This window comes from Vicugna pacos, chromosome 1 (assembly GCF_048564905.1).
Source record: "Vicugna pacos chromosome 1, VicPac4, whole genome shotgun sequence".
Classification (NCBI taxonomy): Eukaryota; Metazoa; Chordata; class Mammalia; order Artiodactyla; family Camelidae; genus Vicugna; species Vicugna pacos.
Genome location: NC_132987.1, coordinates 6,176,791 through 6,200,000, shown reverse-complemented (window position 1 = coordinate 6,200,000; position 23,210 = coordinate 6,176,791). Strand labels below are relative to the sequence as shown.

The following is a 23,210-nucleotide window of genomic DNA, read 5'->3' as shown; positions in this document are numbered from 1 at the left end:
AAATACTGTCATTTTCTTTAAGGACGCTGCTAGGTCCCTGTCTAAAAAAAGTACATTTTGCAAGGATCTGTTAGCAAGTCCCAGCTGAAGATTCAGTAGAAAAGTAGCTCACGAACTTGACCCTGAACTCAGTCCACCTTCCTCAACCACCCTGCAGTCTCTCTTCTCTGCTGCCCTCGGATCCTTAGGAAAGCGTACAGGAAGAAAAAGCAGTTTCTTTGAATGCCTTCTGCTATTTTCTTTTGGACCCACTGTCTGCATTTCTCAACAGCATCGCTGAAGTCAGCAACATCCTTTAGAGCATAGCTCATGTTTTTCATTCCAAGCTGAAAGGGGTGGGAGGGCGTGGTTCCTGGTTATCCACATCAGACAGAAATAGTGTTGATCTGCAAATTCAACATGCAGTTTATGTAATAACTTGTACAAGGACTGCATCTTTTAGAGAAGGCAATGAGGATTGCACAGAGTTGGGGGGGGGGTTCCCGTTCCGCTTTTACCATGTTGTGTAGCCCCAGGCAAGTTACTTGACCTTCCAGGCTAACTTCCCCTTCAGGAAGGTGGAAAGGGTGGGGTCAGATTATGTCTCGTGTCCCTGGCGGTTCCGGGGTCTGTGAGTTTGTTGCTGGGACAGGTGCACAAGTGTGAAAGAGATGCTATTTCTATTGAAGGTACTGCCGACAGGTGTGGTAGTCTGGGAACGAGTCACAGAGGAAGTGAAGTTTTGAAGACTGGGAGGGTTTAGTTTGGGGGAACCAAGTGCTACGTTGGAGTCAGTAGCGAAAAAGGGTTATTTATGTGTGGCATACAGTGAGGAGAAGTGATTGTTTGGAGTCCGGGGTATGAACTCTGTATTATATAGCGTGAGATGAGCTCAAGACTGATGCGATCTCATCTGGGACTTGTTACTAGAAAACTGGAAGCCGTCCTCCCCCACCCCATCAGGGACCTAGCGGTCAGAACCCTGTAGGGAGGGGTGAGCTTCATTCAGGTGGGGATTGGGGTGGCTGAGTACATGCTGGCTTGGTAGTTAACTAACACGATATGACTCACATGTTGCTAAAGTGTTTCCTCCTTTAACATGTATTTTGGGGGTTTTTAACTGATGCCTGAAAGTCCACCTTTAACTTTTCATTTTGGGGGATTGATAAAAGTTCTTCAGGGAAGAATAGCACATTAAAGAGGGAAAAATAGACTGAGTCCGTGAGAAACCACAGGTTTGGAAGAGGTTACTGAAACAGGGAATAAACAAGGAGGAGGAGGCAGGGCATTCACTGCTGATTGAAAGGAATAGCTTGAAGCCCGTATTTGCAAACCTAGCATGTGGTACCTGTAACATTTAAGACCTGCTGAGCAGTGCCGGCCCCCAGATGTCTCCTTTAAACGTTTACCCATCTGACTTCTGGTACCAACCCAAGCGCTACTTGCCCGAGCGTTACTTGGCTGGGTTCGTTGATAGAGTAGTTGGTAGTTTAATAGGTAAAAATAAATTAGTTTCAATAAGGTCAGGGGAGCGAAGTGTGTCACAAACAGAGACATACTGTTAGGAAATCCAGCTCAGTCCACGCCAAGCTGTTCCTGTCTAAATTGCCTCCTTTCTTCCTGGCTGGCAATTAATTTTTGCTTGTGTGTTTGGAGATTGGGGGAAGGGTAATAGCCTAATGGGTAATGATTTTATTTTAGTATTTTGATTAAAGAGACTAAATAACTTAGACCCTGGGTAACCATAAGGACTAAAGTCTTATCCATCAAGCTTAATTGTCAGACGGAAAGTTGTGTTTATGTTTTTGGAGAAATTTCACATTGAGCTGTATATAATATGAAGTAATGAGATGGTTAGATGTTGATTTTGTACCTCTCCCCCCTTCCTTTAGCATCTTTCCTGCTCACTGTTTTTTTTTTTTCTTTAATCCTTTGGCTAGCTTCCTTCCGCCCTGTTCTCGAATCCTAAAGGCGTATCCTGTATAACCGTGTGCTCTTTGAAGAGGTGATGAGAGGGAAGACTAACCATTATTTGATTTCTGCTGGTTTCCCAGCATTTGCAAGCCTCCCTCCCCGCCCCCAGCCGGCCCCCCCATCACACAGCATACCTACGCCACCATTCCTCGCCTTTCCCCGCTTCCATCCTGTATCTGCCTTGCTATTTGGGAAACTCCAGGGTCTTTGGGAAAAAAAATTGTTACTGTTCCTCTCCTGACAGAGGGACATTTCTCAAAGGATACTTTGCTGCTATGCCTACCTTTATACTTATTTAGATGGTATGAAGTTGACCCAGTATGGACGTTTTCTTAATTCAGAGCTTGTCAACCCATTTACTGAGTTTGTAACAGGACCAGGAAGAAAATCAGTGACATATATATATATCTGCTAGTGCAAGTTGTCAATCCAGAACTGTTAAGCTGTAATGCTGTTATTTTATGAGTGAAATCTCATCCAGAACCAAAATACAGAAAGCAGATAAAGGTCTTCCCCCATTTTGATTGACTTGAGGGTTGAGTGGGGTCGGGACCTTCTCATCAGCACGCCACCCTACATCCACACAGCCGGGGCACGGCTGAAACACCCCTGTGGGGTCCTCAGGACCCAGTCTGGGAACCATTAACTAGTGATTAACTGGTTTCCGCCAACCCATCTCTAAGAGGCATGGTCCTATAGTGACAAAAAATTAAAATAAAATAAAATACCACAATAAGGAAATCTGTTCCAAGAATTCATAAATACCAAAGTTTTCTAATCTACTAGGAGCTTATGTAAGATGGTTCTGGAGTTATATTTGAAATATATATGTGTGAGTGTATATGCAGGTATACAAACGTATATGTTGGGGGCGGTTCCTCTTCAGGAGTTCTTAACTTATATCCTACCTTCCCTCAAGAGGTCCCTGAATGAACTTGGGTAGAAAAAAAAACCCTTTATCTTCACTCATGTCTTACTGAAATTTGACTTTGTATTCAATTTTCAATATGCAACAAGTCCCAGTAGTGTTAGCAATACCTATGAATTTATCACCAATGAAAATCACACATTTCAATGACATGCTGTCTGGGATTATATACTAAAAAGCCGCTAAGTACACGATGGTACACAAAAAAGTCACACATTTTCATATCACATTTCTACCCTAGATCTCTCACAGTACTATTTTTTGTTCATCACTGTAAAATTGTGGTGGGTGTTAGAGCTGCTCCTAGATCTTGCTATTTGGGGTCTTAAGAAAGAAGCATGTATATTGCCATATGACGTGTTTTTGATGGCTGTGTTTCAGTACAGTTGGTTGTCTTTGTGATCGGACAGATCTTATTCTGGGCACATAAAAACATTGTTCTGAAAGGCATCATTTGTCGGCTTTACCAGACAGGGTCCAGAAGGGTCCACGACACAAGAGAGATGAGATCCATGATTAGATAAATTGTGTGCTGGAAGGAAGAATTTTATTTTTTTAACCCATTAGCTGAGGAATTCTTGAATTTACCTGAGAGAGATTTGTTTGTTAATTATTACTTTTTAGGATGCCTATTTTTCCAGCGCCCTTCACTCCAGAGCAGGTAAGCTGGGGTTACGATTGCAAGAACATTTAAAACAAGAACAGAAACCTCCCAGACAACCTTTTCTCCAACTTTCTGATGCCCACAGAGAGTGCCAGATTTTGGGAGAGAGTGAGTGCCTTTGCCCTCAGACTCGAAATTTTTTTGTCAGTTAAACTATGCCTTTACCGTCTGCTTACCCCTGAAGTTTAAGCCGTTCCTACCTTGCGGGACAGTAGGTACCAGGAGGAGTGGTTCCGCGTTGTGACTCTCCCCACATCTCCTCCTACTCTACACAGCAGGCAACCCCTTGATGGCACTTTGTGATTATTTATGGAAGGATGGGATGCTTCAGAAGCAGATTTAATCTGCTCATAATTTTGTCCTCCCAAAAGCTGGCATATTCCTGTTATCAGGAAGAATCAGGCCAGACTCCACTCCTGTCCTTCTGTCCCCAGACCCCTCTCTGGACTTGACTTTCTCAGTATGTATAACGCAGGCCCAGTGGATGTGAGGAGTAACTGATGGCCTGTGGGAAGCCCCAGCCCCTCCTTGTCTCTTCTTATTGGTAAATTTCTAACCTGTCCATTAACATTGGAACTCACATGATGCTTCTAGAAATATTTATGCTTTTTTTAATTTAAATTTTTTAATTCATTTATTTATTTTTATAGGGGAGGTAATTAGGTTTATCTATTTTTATTTGTTTATTTAATGGAAGTACTGGGGATTGAACCTAGGACCTTGTGCATGCTAAGCAGGCACTCTACCACTGAGCTATACCCCCACACTCAATGTTTTATTTGTTTTTTTTTTCTTTTAGTGGAGGTACTGAGGATTGAATCTGGGACCTCCTGCATGCTAAGCATGTGCTCTACCACTGAGCTATACCCTCCCCTCACCCAATGCTTTCTTTTTTTGTTTTTTTTTTAAACCCTACTTATGAATCGCAAGATTTGGGCCCCTCAGTTAATTTGACTTCTGAGTAGTTGGTTTGCATCATGGATAAAAAGATGTGGTTTGGAGCCACAAATTGGGTGTTACTTTATCAGCAAAATCATAAGCAACTTGGGAGCTTGTCATGACCCTGCCCACTTGATTGTTTCTCTGATACGAACCCTAGAACTTTTACAGTCCCGAATTGCCTTCCCCTGGATTGAAGCATTCTTTGTTCTCTCTCCTAGAATATCACAGAGGGAAGATTTAAGTTTTTAATTCCCAGCCCCTAACTATGCCTTTTAGGAAGAAGAGCTCATTTTAGGAGATATCCACAGTGTTGAAAAGTTTTATATAAATCAGTTAAAAAGGCAATGGCAGAAATATTTGTTTCAGTTAACCTGATAATAAATTATTTTTGTAAGCAAGCAGGCCAGTGTAGCAAGTAAATTATCACCTAAAACTTACTCATTTTGTAAGTTCTTATTTTTATAGGTTTTTTTTTTTGCACACGGCGTGTACAGATCCTCAGCAACCTTTTTTTCTTAGTGATCATTATCATTTCGAAGAGAAAAATAAATCTTGTAAATTTTTGATAGTGACTTTAGAATGCAACACGGTAAGAAATTTGCTTCGTAACATTATAGTATAAGAGCACGTATTTATTGAGGTTGACGGGTTTGGAAAAAAAGTTAAGTTTCCTGGGAAGCTTTGACTTTGACCTGGCAGATGTGTTTGCCTTCGACAGAAGCCGTTCCTAGTGCTTTTCTGCTTCCTCGACCTGGTAGACTGAGTTCAGTTTGCATCTTATTCCTTTGAAATGCAACAACATTATTGTGAATGTAAGTCTTTGGACTTGGCTGCAATACCCAATTCCCTCAGGAACGATCGAGGTGTATATAGTTTTTGCCGCTCACTAAATGGCCCAGACTGTGCCATTTTTCTATTTTCCTCTGATTCTCCCAACTTAGGGCCACTGCGGTGCGTTGCGTGGAATCTTTTGCTCTATTTCTACACTCACTTACTGAAGTGTGAGCCTCAGGGCGTTTCCGAGCCCCTCAAGGGTGAAGGAAAGTGATGAGTGTCTCATTCAGGGGCTGTCGGTGTTGACATTTGTTCATAATAACTGTACCTCAGAAGGCAGAGATGAGCATGCATGTGAATAAAGAAATCCACCCACCTCTCTAGCTTTGAGATGCTTCAGAGGGCCCCTAAAACATCTCCCAAAAAAGTATTAAACTAATTAGGTTCATTTAACATCTTAAATTACACAAAAAGTATTATCAAATAAGTAATAAATCTTAGGTTATACTGCATGGGTAAATGTTATTAATATAGATATTCTAAAAATTATTTAAAAATTCCTAAAGATGTGATATGTCTTAATAAAATATTATCAATTGTTAAAAAAAAAAAAGTCAGCCTTAGTTCCTGGAAGAAATGCTGAGGGTCTGAACTAGAGCGGTAGGAATGGAAAAGAAAGAACACATTCAAGGGACATTCTGAAGGAGTAGAATTGACAGAGATTCATGATTGTTCACTTATGGAGGAAACAAACAGGAAAAATCAGATTTTTTATTGAAGCTGTTTGAAATTTTAACTAAAAACCAGTACTAACCACTATAGGAAAAAATTTTAATGTATGCGTAAAGGAAGAAAGAACAAAAAATGCTCATAATCCCAATTGACTGGAGATAGCCTGATTTCTGTTCTTTATATGCAATGCATATATGTGTCTGTGCAGATATGTAATATACATATGTGTATGTGCATTTATATGCCTTACATTCATTCATAGGCTCTGTTCACCTTCTAATTCCCTGTGGAGGTATATTTAACTTGTATTCGACTTTTGCTATCATAAATATTGCTCATGTGAACATTATTATGGTTAAATGTTTGTGTGCCTCTTTAATTATAACTTCCTTACGATTAATTCGCAGAAGTAGAATTGGTGGATCAAAAAAGGCATCAGTGTTTTAAAGGTAACTGCTAGACATTTCTACATTCAACATTTCCACATTGCGCTTCAGAAAGATTATACCAGTTTATACTTCCAATAACAGCCTTTCAGCCCAGGTGACTGGGTGAGTGGTGACGCTGTTAACTGAGTTAAACTGTATGGGAGGAACCTAGTTTGTGGGAGAAAGACAGTGGGTTTAGGTTGGGATGTGGTAACTGAATTGTTTTCATTAATCCCCTAGTTATTCAAACTTCTTTGATTATCTTTGTGATAATGACAACAATCAGAAAAATAATAATAGTTGATGGTCATCAAACTGTTACTGCAACAAGCCCCGTGAATGAACTTTCTCACTAATTCTTGTAACCCTATGAGTGGTGGTAAAATTGCCCCCATTTTACAGAGGAGAAAATTGAGATCTAGAGAGCTTGAGTAACTTGACCAAGGTTACAGGGCTAGTCAGTCGGAGAACAGATGTTAAAATGAAAACCCAGGCTTCCTTAACAAGTAGATCTTAGAAGTACATTATATAAAGGAGAAGTCACAGTGGTTAAGTTGCACCCTCAGAGGGTATGATAAAGAGCTATGGTGAGTGTTAGGTACAGTGGATTCAAAAGCAACTGGTCTACCTATTTTTCCTAGCATATTGCTAATTCATTTCACTCTTCTTTCTGTTATTCTTCCCACTTTATAAATATTGCCGATTCTTCAAAGCTAAGCCAGCATTACTCTCCATCAGCAAAGACTTCCTTGACCACCCCAGCCCACCTCTTACTCCTCTGCTCTCGGTTGCCCCTTGATGTCTGCACATTATTGACCTTCATTGCATACTGCTTTGCTCTAATGATTATGTTTGACTGCCACGTCTTCCCGAATGTACTGTGAGCCATTGAAGGCAAATGCTTTTAGTTATGTTCATCAGACCTTTCTGTAGTTTCGTGGGCCAGGCACCAGGCTGCATGTGTCCTGTTTCACCTGTACCAGCCACCGTCTTCTGCGATCAGTACCATCATTGTCTGCACCTTGCAGAGGAGGAGCTGAGGGTCAGGAAGGGAGTTTGCTCACGTCCACACACACAGACATGCCTGTACTGGGTGTGACCCTTGACTGGTAGACTGAGGTGTTTGAGAGAGACGTGAAGGAGCGTTAGTTTTTGGATGGGCGGAAAAAAGGAGAAAGGGCTTTCCTGTCTGAGAGAACAGTATGAGGAGGGGGAACAGAATGTGGGAAAGTGCTGGGCAGCAGCTAATAAATGGTCCAATAAATCAGGACATGAGTGTGATCGGAGGAGACTTCAGAGCAGCTCTAGGGAGTGTGAACTGGTATTGGGAAGCATGGAAGGTCATTTTGAGCAGTAGGATAACTTGGGGGAGTTTGAAAGCAAAGACCAGAGCAAGGGTTTTCATCCTAACTTCCCTTCCCCAAGGGCTTCTCAAAGAGGGCTGAGCCGATTCCCGAAAGCTTAATTAAACTTGCGTATTTACCTGTTGGGAAGTTTCATAGGCCAAGCTGACCATCGTATTTATTTGCTTTTTGTAGGAATCCCATCTCTCTGCCATCACCCTTGTTCTCTCATTCTGCCCCAGATGTCATTGGTATACTCTTTGCCCTAAGTTAAGAGAGGAAAAGAAATGATTACTTAAAGGCTTCTTTTTTTTGGTTCAGAAATTAAAATAATTGTCCATTGGACATAATGAAAAAGAATGTTTGGTGCTTAAGAGCATCATCCAAGGAAGAGGTGCCCTGGCACCGTCAAGTCAGTGGTGGACAAAATGGAAAGGAACAGACAGTTCTTTATGATAGAAACTGAGGTGGAAATTGACGCAAATATTACAGTGTCAACCTCGGGGGATTGGCTTTTTCTGTCTTTTAATGATGCTCGCTATGAAAAATGAGGAGAGAATAAAAACTTAAGTAAGATTTTAAGGCAAGAGAGTATAATTGTTAAACAGGAGCCAAATCATATCACTGAAACATATATAATATCAAAAATACTTCTTAGATTGGGAGAAAAAAAACAAATTCTTTTTCAGAGTCCCCATTCAAGTATCGGACTTGTAAGCCCGATGTTTGCTTCATTTAAGCTTTGAAGAAACCACCCTAGAAGCAGGTTGAAGTATAAGAAAAAAATTAATCTTTTAAGTTAAATATCTTCCAAATCTAATGTTTTAAAAATAAAATGAAGGCTTTCTTTGGAAATTCTCTATATCAGTCGAATTAAGAGATTATCTTCTTGCTAGCTAGTTTAATAGGCTGTCTAAAATTCCACAGTTCCATCTTCATTCCTCCTTTTTCTCCTTCTCAGCTACTTCTTCCTGGAAATATTCTTGAGAACTTTCCCGATAATCTTTTGAAGTGAGAACCATTTTCATGTTTTTACCTACTCTGGCCAGATTATCATCTGATAATCTTGTTATGAAGCAAACAATCTGTAGGAAAAGAAAAAAACACCATATTTATGTGTTCCCTCAGGTCAGTAGCTTAGAGAAGGTAAAAAAGAGGTGAACAATAAAACCACAGAAAACAAGTCATGTTCTCTCTCTCTTTCTTTTTTTTTCTTTTTTGCTTGATTGCATTTTAAGCAACATTGAAAAATAAAATTCATTTATCAGTGATTCTGAACATTTCTTCTAAATTCGCTCAATTTATCACATGAGCTTCCGCCAGACTGTAGAAACATTTCTCTTTGCTAATACCAAACCTCCAGAAATTCTGCTAGATGTGTTTAACCTCTTAAAGACAAAGTGGCAAAAATTTACTCCAGTGGGAAATTTATGGGTAGCCATTTTATGGCCTCTAAATACTGTAATATGGAAGCCCACCGATTTTGGCTGAGATACTGAGTCCCTTAAATAAATTGTAGAGTCTAGAGAGAGTTTAAAGCAATTTGGAAGTTTACAATAGTAATAATTTTAAAGATTAGTATGATTGATTTTTTTGTCCTTCAAAAATACAAGCATCCAGAAACCACATCTTGAAAATAAATATATTTGGGGATACACACATACACATATATTCCATTTAAATATGTTTAGAACTCATCTTTGAATAAAGTGGAGGTAATGTGCTACTTTTAGAATGGAAAACGCATTTGTTGGGTAGGTCTCTGTTCGACTTTATTTCACATGTTTTCTTGAGTAAGACCAGTGTTAACTTAGCAGGAAAAGTGACTTGCACCGCCTGCTGAAATTCTCTTCACTTTACACGAAGTAGACGTTATTACACTGGGGAGAAAGATCAATGTATTTCCTGCTAATTCCATAGAGAACATGTATCTTTATTAATGTTAATGGTGGGGCTCCCTCATTATGTTCTGGAATAATCTGTTTTAGCAAAGGTTTTTCTCCTCAAGAACTTCATAACATTTAAAGGTTAATATGTTAGGTAAAGAACAATATCTTAAGACAAGCGTTTTTGTTACAGGACATGATGGGATGGTTTTTATTAAATTACATGATGATTTGAATGGGGAGGAAGAAATACATCACTCCTTTGCCCTCAACTTTAATGCCTTTAATCAAATAATGACCTTCTGGAAAATAGTTAATTTTAAGCATTTGGGAAGATCAATACCACTTTGCCACCAAAAAATGGCCCAGACGATGAAATTTGATGTATTTAGAGTCTCATTTCACCCTTTTAACCTAGTAAATAATTTAAAATGCTTTCAGGATCGCTTTGCCTCTGTTTTGTTTCTCACTGTTCAGACTGTTAGGATTGTTCTCGAAAAAGCCTCACACCTTGAAGTGGGTTTGTACCCCCATCAGGCCTCGTGTGTCTCTGCATTAGGGGCCCGGACGAAGGAACACGTTTTCGTACTCTGTGTGAAGCCGAGTGTGTACAGAGCAAAAAAGTGTGAAAATGGAACCTTTCTGGAATGTTAAAGGGTGTGGTTTAAGAGCTCATCAGTCACATTGCATCTCTTGTGGCATCTTTAAACCTTTATGTTAGGGGTAGGATTCAGTAGCTCTGACAATTAGAACCCATTTCCTCCCCCCCACCCCCCACCCCCCACCCCCAGCCTATAGAACCTTGGTATGAAATTACCCTTGAGTGCCGACAGCTTTGTAAAAAAAAAAAAAAAAAAAAAAAAAATTGCCGCCTATTAGCATGTTTGTGGGCAGATTAAAAACTGTCTTCATTAGCATAAGTAACACTTACAGATTCTTTTAAAAGTAGAAAATTATTTGCTGAATGATAAATTGCTAGCTTTATAGTTAGTTGTTGTTGAAAATGTACTCATTCAAAATGCCTGGTGTAGTTTAGTCTACAATAGTGAATTTTTTTGTGTGTGTTAGAAGTACTGTTTAATGGATTATGTACTTAATCCTGTGCCTACCTACTTGCTTAATGTAATTCATGCTTTCCACTAAAATGTTTGTATCAAATCTCTCCCTATTTAGATTGATTTCTCTTAATATCATATATTATTATACTATATGCCCCAGAGATCGGAACAAAATACTCTTGCAAATAACACATAAAGATGAGGGTGAGGGAGGGGATAAATACAGACTATAAAATGTTTTGCTTTTTAGAACTCAAATTACCATTCTGTTTCTTTAAGTGTATTTTTCCTTCTTAGTTACAGGACGAATTATTTGTCATTTTCCTTCTCTTTTTACAGCTCCTGGGTTTAAAATGTATACATACTATAGACATATCTGTATCTTGTATGAAATGACTCTTTTTCTCAGGGAATGCTGAAGTCTGTTTGCCCCTGGAACACGAGTGCTCCCAGCTTTGTCACAGACCCGACCCTGGAAAGGTCCACTTTTTCTGTGTGTGAGCCTTTAGAGGTACCGTAAATCCATTAGTGAAAGAGGGGGCTTTCTTGGCTCAATTAAAATCATTGTGCACCCCTGATCCGTTCAAACGTTAGAAGTGAATCGGCTTGAATTAGCTGTTCTGAAAAGAGTCGGGTGGAAATCAGAGCTGGAGTTTGGGTGGAAATTCGCAGCTGAGAGAGAAAGGTGCCAGAATTTGTATTTAAATGAGGTGCAACAAGATTCCGTGGGTAAAGCGCGTCATTAGGATCTTGAGTTTAGAACTGCTAATTTTTCCTTGGAAATGAGCGTACAGTCATGTGTTTCATGGACCATACTTAATTGTCATTGTGTTGTCGTTGAATTTGTTTTGCTTTTTTTCAGTACTGGTTTGGCAGTCGTACTGTATTTTCTCTTTTTCCTTTTTCTACCCCCAACCTCCATCTTCCCTTTCCTTTTATAGGTGCGGAACCAAAACCAGCCCAAAGAATGGTATTGATTTCATGCTGCCTGAGATTTAGTGTCTTCTGCAGCTTTTTTTTTTTTTGCTTACGGTGGCAAGACATTGGTAGATGGTTCTTGGTCCCTCTAAAGTACCTCACAGTATTTCCTTTTGTGGCAGATGGATTGGAGACTTTTAGTTCTCAATAAATGTAGGTTTACAATACATAACTTTACAGGATTCGTGTTGTATATAACAGGTTTGAACATATTATCTCAGAATTCATCTGCATGGCATTTTCAGCTCGAGCAGGGTCCATGCCAGTTTTTTGAAGTAATAGGGGGAGGACTGTGATTGATAGCAACCGCTCAAGGCGTGATTTTGAATAGAAACAAAGGGTTTCGAACAGAAGGTGTCAAATTAAACTTTGTCAGTTTGAAAAGTAGTCACATCCTGAAAGTTTTACTAATTTATTTACATGTGGCTACTGTTTATATTTTGCCGTCTTTAAATGCAGTGTAATGTTGCTTGGCAAATTTACTACATTTAAAGTTTAGGTTGTTCCTTGTACCATTTTAATTTTTCTGAGACTCGATAGGTCGCCTCATTTTCAAGCTGTTCATCTCCTGTCTTTTCTCCTGTTCAGAAGAACAGTTGTGATCTGATTTAATTGTCAGAGTAGTTCCCTGCGCCTGTCTGCCTGTGGTCTTACAATATTTCAAGTCCCAGAGACCTCGCTTAAAACGTCATTATGTTCACATTTTGCAACAGAGTGCTGCATTGTATTCACTCTTTTTCACCATCTCTCCTCCACCAAGCAAATCTATGCATTTATCATTTAAAAAATATTTTGAGGATGAATTCTGGTGATATATTTTGCAAATGATGCTAACTGCACATAGTAAGTGTTTAATGAATGTTACCTAATGGCATACATTATTATTCTTGAGTTAACGCTTCTTTATTTCAATGAAAGAATTAGAAAAATAACTTTGTGCTTAAATTTTCAAAAAAAAAAAACCAATCTAGTACTGAGGGAAATAATTATTTTTATGTGTCAAATATTACAAATATCCTAGCATATCGCTGTCTTTCTGAGTTTATTTACTCTAACAATATCGCTTATGGAAAAGTCACCTAGGAAAAGGTACTGGGGAATCAGAGAGCATTTGGCTCTTTTAGTCTCTTTCTGCAAAACATAGATCAGATTTACTGTCATCATTAATGGAGTCTCAATCCATAGAATCTGAAGTCGGAATATTCCGAGGTATTTAAATAGTATTATAATAAATTAATCATCTTTTTGTCAGTGTAAATTGGGAAGGAGCCAGTTTATTTCTCTGCTGACAAAGATCTAGCCTGTCAAATATCTGTTTTCCATTATTTGTTGAGAGAGATGCACATGAAAAAAGGCACGTCCCTACCACCCCCCCCCCAAGTCTTGTTTTTTGGAATACCCACGTAGAACTAACAGTTCCCAGCTGCACTGTTAAATATTTTTCTAAGAAGCATCTGATTTCAGTCTCTTAAAACCATCGTGTCTCTTGAAAGGCTAGCAGAGACATGCTTCAGATATATAATTCATCAAATTATTTTTAGATAAGGAATTAGAAGTATTATTTAAGGGCAGAGGTTAATGGCAAACTACTGGAAATGTTATGTTAGTCATGGGCAAATAATAAAACTAAGAATCTGTCTTGTAAGTACAGAGACTCAGAAGTGACAATATGAGCAAAATATTTGTTGAAAGAGTCGGGGCTCTTTTTCTGAAATATTTGTTAAACCAGCATGAGTGTGATTGTTTAGGAATTAGCTATCATTATTAGCCATTTTAAAAGAACTAATGATTTTCTTTTCCAAAGAACATCTGTGAGCCACATGGTTTTTTTTCCCCCCACATATATCCAAGTGCTAACCGATCTCTGCGTTACTTTAAAAAGTTTTTGAAAGGATTTGAAAAATTATGGGAGGTTTTCAGCTTTCTCCAAGAAGAGTTTCTTACATGAATCATTCTTAATTTAACTTTTAGCAATTTTTAGTTACAAGCATTTATTTCTTAAAAAAGAAAAAAGAAAAGAGAAAGAAACTTAGAGGCTCGCTGCTAAGCACTTACTCAAATAGTATAATTCTAGCTAAGTATAAAAAAAATTTTTTCTGTTCTGTGCTTGATGAACCTTCTAATGTCTCTTGGAAGGTAAATAAAATTGTAGTGATTTGTTGTGTTTAAGCATGGGGGCCTGTCAGTTGCTATAGTTGAAAGTTGGCAGGGTAGGGGGTTTAATCTTAACTATAGTTAATATTCAAGCCTACAGGAAGATTTAGAACTAAAACCTGCACTGCATCAAAACATAGAGGTCAAGTGTAAAGAAATTGCTTAGATGTGGAAAAATATAAAATATTTTCATGGTGTGATCCAGATAGCACACAGTTGTCAATAAGAACTAAATAAACATCTCCAGGGCACCATATGCAAGTGGTCTCAAATATTTCAAATACTCAAATATGGTTTTGTAGTTAATGTTATATTCACATGAATAGAGCTGAAATACACCATCTCATCGCATGATTCTAGAAATCGGCACAGAATTGCCGTGGTTAGGAGAGAAGCATGTTCCGTGACACTGTCACCACAATTATTTTTGTTTTTTATTTAGTACATCTTCTGTTTACTGTCTGCTCCCTTAGCCTGGAATTTTGCATTCAGTGGCATCAAATGGATGCACAAGTACATGACTGCCCCAGGTACATATTTGTTTAATTAAAAGACATGTTGAATGGAGAGTCAGAGGCATCTCAGAGACACTAGTAGATGTCATGAGGTTGTGGCAGCTATTGCCCTTGGCTGGGTGGTAGGTGGGCCTTGGCAGGCTCGGGTCTCAGGCTCCGTCCTTCAGAATTTCTCTCACAGGCCATTTCGGGGAAAATGGGCCCTCCTTCTTCCCACTGTATATTACAGTTGGAAGAGAATTTCTCTGGTGGTTCTGTTGAAGAAGAAGGGAAGGAATATCATACCATTTTATGATTCACTCAAAGGTCTAAAGGTAACATTAAAGAAAAAAAAGCAGTTCCCCTTGGCCAGTAAATCAGATCAGAAATTGTACTCTTTCCATTCTCATCCATCTAATTTACTTGGAATTCCCTTTGTCTTTGGTTGACTTCCTTAAAGCAGAGCCTGAGATTAGTAATTGATACCCTCATGATTTAGTGAGGGACTAGAAGCAGTTAGGGAGGATAAGACAGAGGGAGCAGTCCAGTAAGAACGTGGTCTCAGGTAAAGTCTGCATTGATGGGGAGACGGAGCAAGAAGATGAGGGAGGCCCATCTCTGGAGAGTAAAAGGTAGAGTGACTCTGGGGCCAGAGGCAAGAACTTGGTACCACTGCGTCAGCAGTCACTGGCCACCCAGGGTGAAGGGGTCAGGGAGGAAGTGGAGTGAGCATCCTGGCATCTCCGGGGGAGAGGGCTCCAAGACATTTCTCCAGGAAAGAGCGTAGCTGTGAGCTGTGGGTAGGCAACCGGAAACTAAGGCTGGTTGCCTTGGTGGCTGGTGAAGGGGGTCTGGGTGGGACACTCTCCCTCTCCACCCCATTACCTTGTGTCCATCATGACAGCCAAGACGAAGAAGGTTTGAGACGGTGATTGGAAAATGTTAGATGGTATAGTCTGTTGGACCACTCGGTTCTTGATGGAGAATGAGAGTCAAAAACGGGGCCTCAGAAGGCATCAGAGAGGTTCAGGATTTGGCAAGCCTTGGACATTGCCTTCTCTCTTAGCCAGGAAATCTTTGAAAATCCTTGCCCAACAAACCATATGTGTATACTGCAGCAGGCAACATGCTGAGGTGTCTTTCTGGACTTGAAGAATTCTTCTAATACCTGTTCTAGATGTAACACCTCACCTTGGACAACATTCTTGCTCACATAACTGCACATATCCTTTCCTCCACACACTCACACACACACAAATATTCACACAGAGTTGCCTTTCTAAGACAAAAATTATAAACGTCAAAAATCCTTTTAGGAAAAAAAATCATTCTAAAAAAAAATCTGTCCTGTTCGTTCTTAAATACCTTCAGAACCTCAGCCGGCACTAGTCAGACAAAGAAGTCGGGTCACACTCCTCGCCCACATGCTGTAGAGTCCGTGGTAATAAATGGGTCTTCCCCCTGGAGTCTGAGAAATACGACCTTCCTTTAAGATGCAAATCTGAGCATTTACTGAACACAGAGCCAGCTTTCTTGATAGCCACAGCTCTTCTCTCTTAACAGGTTAAAAAAAAATTGTTCAAGCAGATTGGAGTGTTTTGAGCTTGTGACAAAAGTTAACTTCACAAAGCCCTCCCTTTCTAAGCTCCTCATGGTGCCTGTCGGGCTCCCCACCCCCGACCCCAACAACCCCACACCATTGATGGGAACTGACCTGTGATGCCCTTGTCTCTAAGGGGTGGTTGTGTGAGCTGTTACGCTGGAAAGAAGATCCTTCTCCAGAGAACAGGACCCTGTGGGAGAACCTGTCCATGATCCGAAGGTTCCTGAGCCTCCCTCAGCCGGAACGGGATGCCATCTACGAGCAGGAGAGCAACGCGGTGCATCACCATGGCGACAGGCCGCCCCACATCATCCACGTGCCCGCAGAGCAGATTCAGGTTCGTTTACCTTGGCCCATTCAGTATAGCACTAAGTAAGCAGAGGTTTAAATTTAGCAGGGAAATGAGCGTTTCCCTTCTGCCCGCCAGTCTAAACATGGGCTTTTTTAGCAAGAGGTGACGGTACACTGCCGGCTCGCGCAGGGGGAGAAAAGGAGGCAGAACACGCTCTTCCCAGCACGCGTCTTGTGTTCCTCTCCCTTCGCAGCCCCTCCCCCCAAGCGGCAGAAACCCCCTTTTCTGCTTATTTGGCAAGGATGCCTTTGTCAGAATTGGGTTGCTTTGTGGTGTGAGAGCGTAAGGTTTTTTTGTTTGTTTTTTAAAAAGCAGAATCTTTCCAACAGCAGCCTATTTCTTAATGAATACCAATGCTGTCCCCAAGGAAAGGCGTGACTGCGGTTTCTGTAGAAGCTTGTAGCGTCACAGTTGTCAACCTTGGATTCTGTCCAAAAAAGAGGAAGGGAGGGAACCCAAACCGGGATCTCGCCTCTGACTCCCTGGCCCCTGCCGTCACTTTGTTGCTCTGTCTCCCCCCGCACCCGCCCAGAGCACAGGTTGGGGGTGAGTCATGTCTGTTTGTCTTTCCTTTAGAGCCCCTCTCCCACCACCCTTGGGAAAAGAGAGTCTAGAGGCGTTTTCTTGCCAGGCCTGCCGACCCCCGCACCGTGGCTCGGTGCTGCTCCTCAGGTGAGCGGGCACAGGTTACCTTTGCCAGCAGGAGAGGGACACACGGAGGCATGGCATCAAGACCGGCTCCCGTGGTCAGGATTTGCAGCCTTACCAAGGCCACACTAACTGTGATGATGGCCAAAGACCACTGTGTGGGCAGAGTCCGCCTCGGTTCAGCTAGTCCTGTCCTGGGACCTGTCTCCATTCATCCACCGAGGGAATGGCCCAGTGAATTGAGATTGGGAAACTCTGAGCTCAGGTAGTCTGTTGGTGCTTTTATGGCCTGGACTGCTTAGGAAATGCGTTGAAATTGAATTTGAGCTGTACAGATGATTCCGCCTCAATCTAAGAGGGTGTTTTTAGCTTTCCCCTCTAAGGGAAAATACCATTGCCCACCAGAGTCCTTAAAGTCTATACTCTGTTGAATCACATGCGTATTATTTCTTGGTATTGCTGGCGGAGGGGCCGGGAGATGGTTGGATGGATGGATAGGTAGAAAGATAGATAGATATACAGAAACACAAATAATAATAGGATTATCCATCCACTAGGAAAAAATGAAAAATCCTTGAGTGTATATTAAAGATAAATTGAAAAAGAGAATCCCTTAGGAGACCAAGTACTGAAATAATTGTGAAAGCCTATAAAACTTACTATTTAGCAAAAACACAAACAAAAAAGAAAGATAAATGTTAAGTAATAGGAATAGTACTTGCTTGAAAATGTAAGTTGTTTTTAATAAAACTGCTTCATAGGGGGATTAAGGAAATGCTTAGGGCGCAGTACAGATGTTCTAATATTTTACCGCTTATTCAGGTGGATTTGCTTTGCTGGTCAGAATCCTGGACACAGAGTGGAGATACACAGTTTGTGCCTGTGTCACACATTTGTTATGTATAATCGTGTATGAAAATTACAGCACATGTACAGATACTAATTATGAAAAAGTGTCTGCACTAAATCTAAATCCTAATTACATCTGAGTTTCCTACAGACAAAACAATTTGCTAGCCGTTGTGGGGTGGAGTGAACCTTTATTTAAGAAAAAACTTGCAGTATCAACCTAGTGCGATCTGAAGTAAGAATTGTGTGTCTGTTAGGATTGGAACTGCCTGGTGGGAAATTTCACAAACTTGAGAATCTCAGATATCCTTTCGATTCACAAGGGCTAATGCTGCAGAAAAGCAGACGCTTGCCCATTTCATATTTCTGTATATTTCAATACTTAAATTTTTATTTAAAATTTTTTTTTATATTTTAAATAAGACTTTCTGTGCTTGCTCCACGTTTTAGCCATCTGATGAGATGGGACAAAACATATTTCCTTCCCCACGGCTCCATAGCTCACCTTTCCACAATGACTTTGAAATCTTTACTTCTTGGTCTTCATTTTAAATCTCTGTTAATTACTGACATCATAATATGCTGTCGCTGCCTCTGGTGCATTTCTTTTTGGTGAAGTTCATGGCTCATATTTTCAGAGCGCTGAGTTCTCACTTCCCGTGAGCCTGCCTGACCTTTGGCCAGGAAGCCTGCGGGCCCCAAAGCCCTCGGAACTCCTCCCCTCCTATGATCACCTTGACTCTCTTCCCAATGCTGTGGGCCACGCAGCCCGCCAGGCAGGCGCACGCGGGATCCCTAACCGCGGGCTCGCTCCTTCCCAGGCCGCATGCGCAGTGGCCGAGCGCGCAGCTGACCTGTGCTTGTTCCTTCCCCGCAGCAGCCGCCGGCGCAGGCGCAGCAGCAGCCCGCCCCGCCGCCCCCGCAGGCGCAGGCGCAGCAGCCGCCGGCCGGGCCCCGGCTGCCCCCGCGGCAGCCCACGGTGGCCGCGCCCGCCGAGGCGGAGGACGAGAGCCGGCAGAAGGCGCGGCCGCGGACCAAGATCTCCGTGGAGGCCCTGGGCATCCTGCAGAGCTTCATCCAGGACGTGGGCCTGTACCCGGACGAGGAGGCCATCCAGACTCTGTCCGCCCAGCTGGACCTCCCCAAGTACACCATCATCAAGTTCTTTCAGAACCAGCGGTACTATCTCAAGCATCACGGCAAGCTGAAGGACAACTCCGGCCTGGAGGTGGACGTGGCCGAGTACAAGGAGGAGGAGTTGCTGAAGGACTTGGAGGAGAGTGCCCAAGACAAAAATGCTAACACCCTTTTCTCGGTGAAACTAGAAGACGAGCTGTCGGTGGAAGGGAACACAGACCTGAACGCCGACGTCAAGGACTGAGATGCACGCCTACTCCTCCTCCATCAGTGCCACTGGTAACGGACTCGCGCAGCGGGAAGTCCACCTTGTGCTTGCTCGGAAAACCTTGGTTGTCCATTGTTTGGCCAATGAATCTTGAGAAACTTGCACAAACAGGAGAAGTCGACAAAGGGATGATACAGACTGCACTAAACGTTTTACTCTGTTTTACAAACTGCTTGGCAGCCCCAGGTGAAGCATCGAGGATTGTTTGGTACTAAAAATGGAAATTTTTGTGTTCACGGGACACACCCAGGTGTGGACCCCGTCAGCATGATACCAGTGATATATTTTTTTTTAATTATTACTATTCTGGAGCCTCAAACAAGCATTATAACTTCTGTGATTATTATTTCCTTCCTTTAATTATTTCTGTAACACTTCACACTGATCTTTGGAAACTCGCCCCTTGTTTTAAAAAAAAGAAAAAAAAGAGTTTGTTACTCTATTGTATGTTACAAAAGAACTATAGACTGTGGAATGCAGTTTAAAGATGACATATGCCAACAAATGCCTTGTATTATATGGCACTGCCGTAATTCAAATTTGTTTTTATTTTGGAAATAAAAGTTCACTGTAATTTTTTTTTCATTCTCATTGTTACATGGTTTTTTAAAAAAAAAAATGGAAAGAAAATGTGAAACACAGTTTAGTCCTCATTATTTATTTGTAGATCCTGCAACATCATATTGTAATTAATTTTTTGGAAGTTTCCGTTAAATGTAATATTGCTTCTCTTGTTACCATACTGATTCTTTTCTATTTATAAATGTATTTTGATGGGCAGTAAAACAAAGTGTCTTAAAAGTTTTAAATAGATAAAATGTGCTTTACACAGTTGCCTATAAAAAGTGCTCTATGTTATCCAAGCAATTCATACTATAAGCTTCACTCTTATTGTTGTATGCAATTTTTACTATCATGCAAATAAGCTTAGATAAATAAAACTAATAGATCACCTTAGAAAATTATGCAATTAATGTGAAAATAATTGATGTTTGCAATGTGTCTTCCTTTGGTTTACAATCAATTTTAAAGCTACATCTGTATAAAATTTCTGTATAAAGGTGTATTTCTTTTTTATGAGTTTATGGCTATGAAAACACCAGCTATTTTGTTACAGCTGGCTGTTTTTATAAGTGTATCACAATTTTCTTTATGCAGAAATGTTCTGATTAGGAGTGGTTATTGACTGTAACTACACAATTAAAATTGTTTGTATGGTATGACATGGTAGGGTTTGTCTGCTTATGTGAAGTAACTTTCAGAAGTCCAAGATGGCCCACTCAGTTAGATGCATGGTAATACTTTCTTGATGATATTTTACTGATTTTAAAAAGAGCAATTGAAAAGTCACTTGAAACACTGTAAATTTAACTCACAAACATGCTCTTTTTTTTTTTTTTTTAACAATGAGGACGATAACCTGTTTTTGGTTACTATCTTAATAAACAGAGATAGCAGAATGGTCAAATGATTCGCCAGCAAAGACATCAATTCAGTCTCCAGCAGACGCATGCTTAGAATGGATTCATCTGCAGTGACTTCACAATGCTTCCATCATGGCAACATTTTTTCAAGCTAACAGAAATATTTTTAAAGGCTATTAATAGTAAAAATAAGTAGGGGAAAAAATGGACTGTGTGTAAAAAGTAAGCAGTGTAATTTTTTTAAGTTGTAAATGGAATATAAGTTAATAACTTGGAGCTCATTTGGTTGTGTTATGTCATAACTATATGAACTCCATGAAGGAAATAAGAATAACACACCTGGAATTCAAACAGGATCTTCAAAATTTTTGCAACGTAAAATTAAGTAAACTCCAGGATACAAGATGAGGTGGGCTAACGGTCCTGGAAAGGATTGAGACCAGTGTTGCAGTTTTTGCTTATTATTATTAGGTTTATACCCACTTTTTATTTTTCGCTGCTGCTTTTTATTATTTCCTCCTTGTTACAGGGTGTCTGAGTTCCTCAGCACTTAGTTCTGAAATCACCCATTTTCTTCCTGCCTGTCTTTTCCCTAGCCCTGCTGAGCTCATTGGCAGGCAACTGGGCTGCTTTAATGCTGAACTTCAGAAACAAAAATAGGGTCACTGAAAACTCCCAATTTGGCTTTAAAAGTCACTATTTTACTTTCAAAGCACAGCTGAACTACTCTGAAGACAGCTGTTTGGCTGTAAACTTGATACAGGAAAAGTTTTCCTTTTTTTTTTTTTAATTAGATGAGAAAGCAACTTTTAAACATTCTTGTATATGACTAGAGTTCAGAAAATCATTTCAGCAAAAGGAATTTGAGTCAAAAACTAGATTTTAATATATTAATAAATAGAAACTAGTATGCCATGATTTTTTTTTTTAATCTGTCTTCTTTTCTCTGAGTTTAAGGGGAAAGGCTAGAACAGAAAATATAGTTTTTTGTTGTTTTAAACCAGCACAATGCCTAACATAATGTGTCAGAAATTTAATACCCTTTTTAGGAGAATTTGAGTTGCCAATAAGATTCCCCACTCCCAGGAACCTAACTTCTTTGGAGATAACGTTTTCAATGAATTGTTGAGTATGTATGTGTAAGAAATCAGCATGATGATACTAAGAAAAATAAAACGCTCACTTAGACCCTTTAACGTAAGCAGCATAATCTTGTTAATATGATATTTTAAACCAAAAAGCACATGTCAGTAAACAACTATGGTCATGATGGAGTGAGCAAAATTGTTTTCAGGGAAGACGACACATTTTGCAAAAGATTTGTCTGGGGACCCCTCCACGTTGCTCTCCCAACGTCATTTTTTGCTCATACCAATCCCAGTGTTGCCAGTGGCTGTGGAAAAAATTCCTTGAACAAGCTGCCTTGTGTCCAAGTATTTCAGAGACTTTTAAAAGCTGGGCATGACATAGCGCTTCGTGCTGTTAAGACCTTAGCAGAGTCAGGTAGTTTACGGGTAATATTCAACCTTGGGCATCTGAATCTGTCATGTATTCCTTCCCTCAGCACTTTGCCACTAATTTGTATTACACTCTGTGGCCATATAATACTTGCACATTATGCAAAAAATAATGTTGATAGTATCTCCTTGGCACGTAATATGCAGAGTTGACATATAACCTTTGAGAACCAAGGTAACTAATATGCGTGCCCTACTTGCGTGGCACTTGGTTACAAAGTCTGTACATATTATATATAAAATGTGTATCTATTAACATTTAGTCCTGAGGAATTCTGAGCTGAAAAGAGGTGTTTTTTTTCTCTCCAAGTAGTGATAACTATATCTAACTGTGCTTATCGAAAATATGTAGCTTGAGAAGAAAACATTTTCACATGGTTCAAGATGGACTGAAAATGACAATCCCATAATTCCAGTATTAAAGTCTTCCCTATTCCATATTGTTATCATTGGCTGATCTTAAGGTCCTTGATTGTCACGATATTATCAATAAATGAGGTATTCTGGACTGCCTGGTGATATTTTCAAAAAGAGCATTTAAAATGTGTCTCCCCTATTATGTAGCCAATAGAAATTAGACTATCGTGTTAAAACAAGCCAGGAATTTGCATGATAGTGCGGAAACCAAAGGAGGTCCAAAAACATTAATCCTATCTAAAATACCAGAAGATACCGATATGGTAACTTACCTTACAGAGAAATTTTTTACTTCTTAAAGGAGCATATTATGGATTTAACATTTCTTCTGAGGCAATTCATTTAATGTAAATATTAAATACTTGCATGTCTCTTGACAAAGGCTAAACTACAGTCTGTTAACGTACTACACATTTTTTGATAAAATACAAAGAAACATGGTGGAAGGTGTATGTTCAGGATACTACTACGTGTTTAATAATACCAAATGTTAAATAAAAATAGTTTGGAATTCATGTTTCAAAGATGAGCCACATTTTTAAGCCTTCCTTACTTTACCTCCCTATGTGGATCGTATGTACATCCACATTTAATTTTACCAGAATAAGTCTACAAAAGTTCCATTTTGGTTTCTTGCCCCATATCAAGGTTCATGTGTGAA

The 23,210-nt window shown here is 40.1% G+C and overlaps 1 protein-coding gene and 1 long non-coding RNA gene across 4 annotated transcripts in view; one reads left to right on the top strand and one right to left on the bottom strand.

Annotated features, from left to right (window-relative positions):
• The window catches only part of SATB1 (SATB homeobox 1), a 100,170-nt gene extending 77,530 nt beyond the window's left edge, over nucleotides 1-22,640 (top strand). For both annotated transcript variants that reach the window (XM_072946906.1, XM_072946845.1), the window contains exons 10-11: nucleotides 16,071-16,274; nucleotides 18,664-22,640. In XM_072946906.1, the coding sequence (XP_072803007.1) occupies nucleotides 16,071-16,274; nucleotides 18,664-19,167 (708 nt within the window). In that variant the 3' untranslated portion in view covers nucleotides 19,168-22,640. The remainder of the gene's footprint in view (nucleotides 1-16,070; nucleotides 16,275-18,663) is intronic.
• On the bottom strand, nucleotides 7,362-16,658 carry LOC140688175 (uncharacterized). 2 transcript variants are annotated; one of them, XR_012062956.1, is made up of 4 exons: nucleotides 16,049-16,658; nucleotides 15,700-15,802; nucleotides 7,905-8,029; nucleotides 7,362-7,442 (listed from the first exon to the last, which is right to left on the bottom strand). It is a non-coding gene; the product is annotated as an uncharacterized lncRNA (long non-coding RNA). The 2 variants fall into 2 exon arrangements; XR_012062957.1 differs by lacking the exons at nucleotides 7,362-7,442; nucleotides 7,905-8,029 and adding an exon at nucleotides 14,253-14,609 and having other exon boundaries at nucleotides 16,049-16,651.
• Nucleotides 22,641-23,210: the final 570 nt, after the last annotated feature.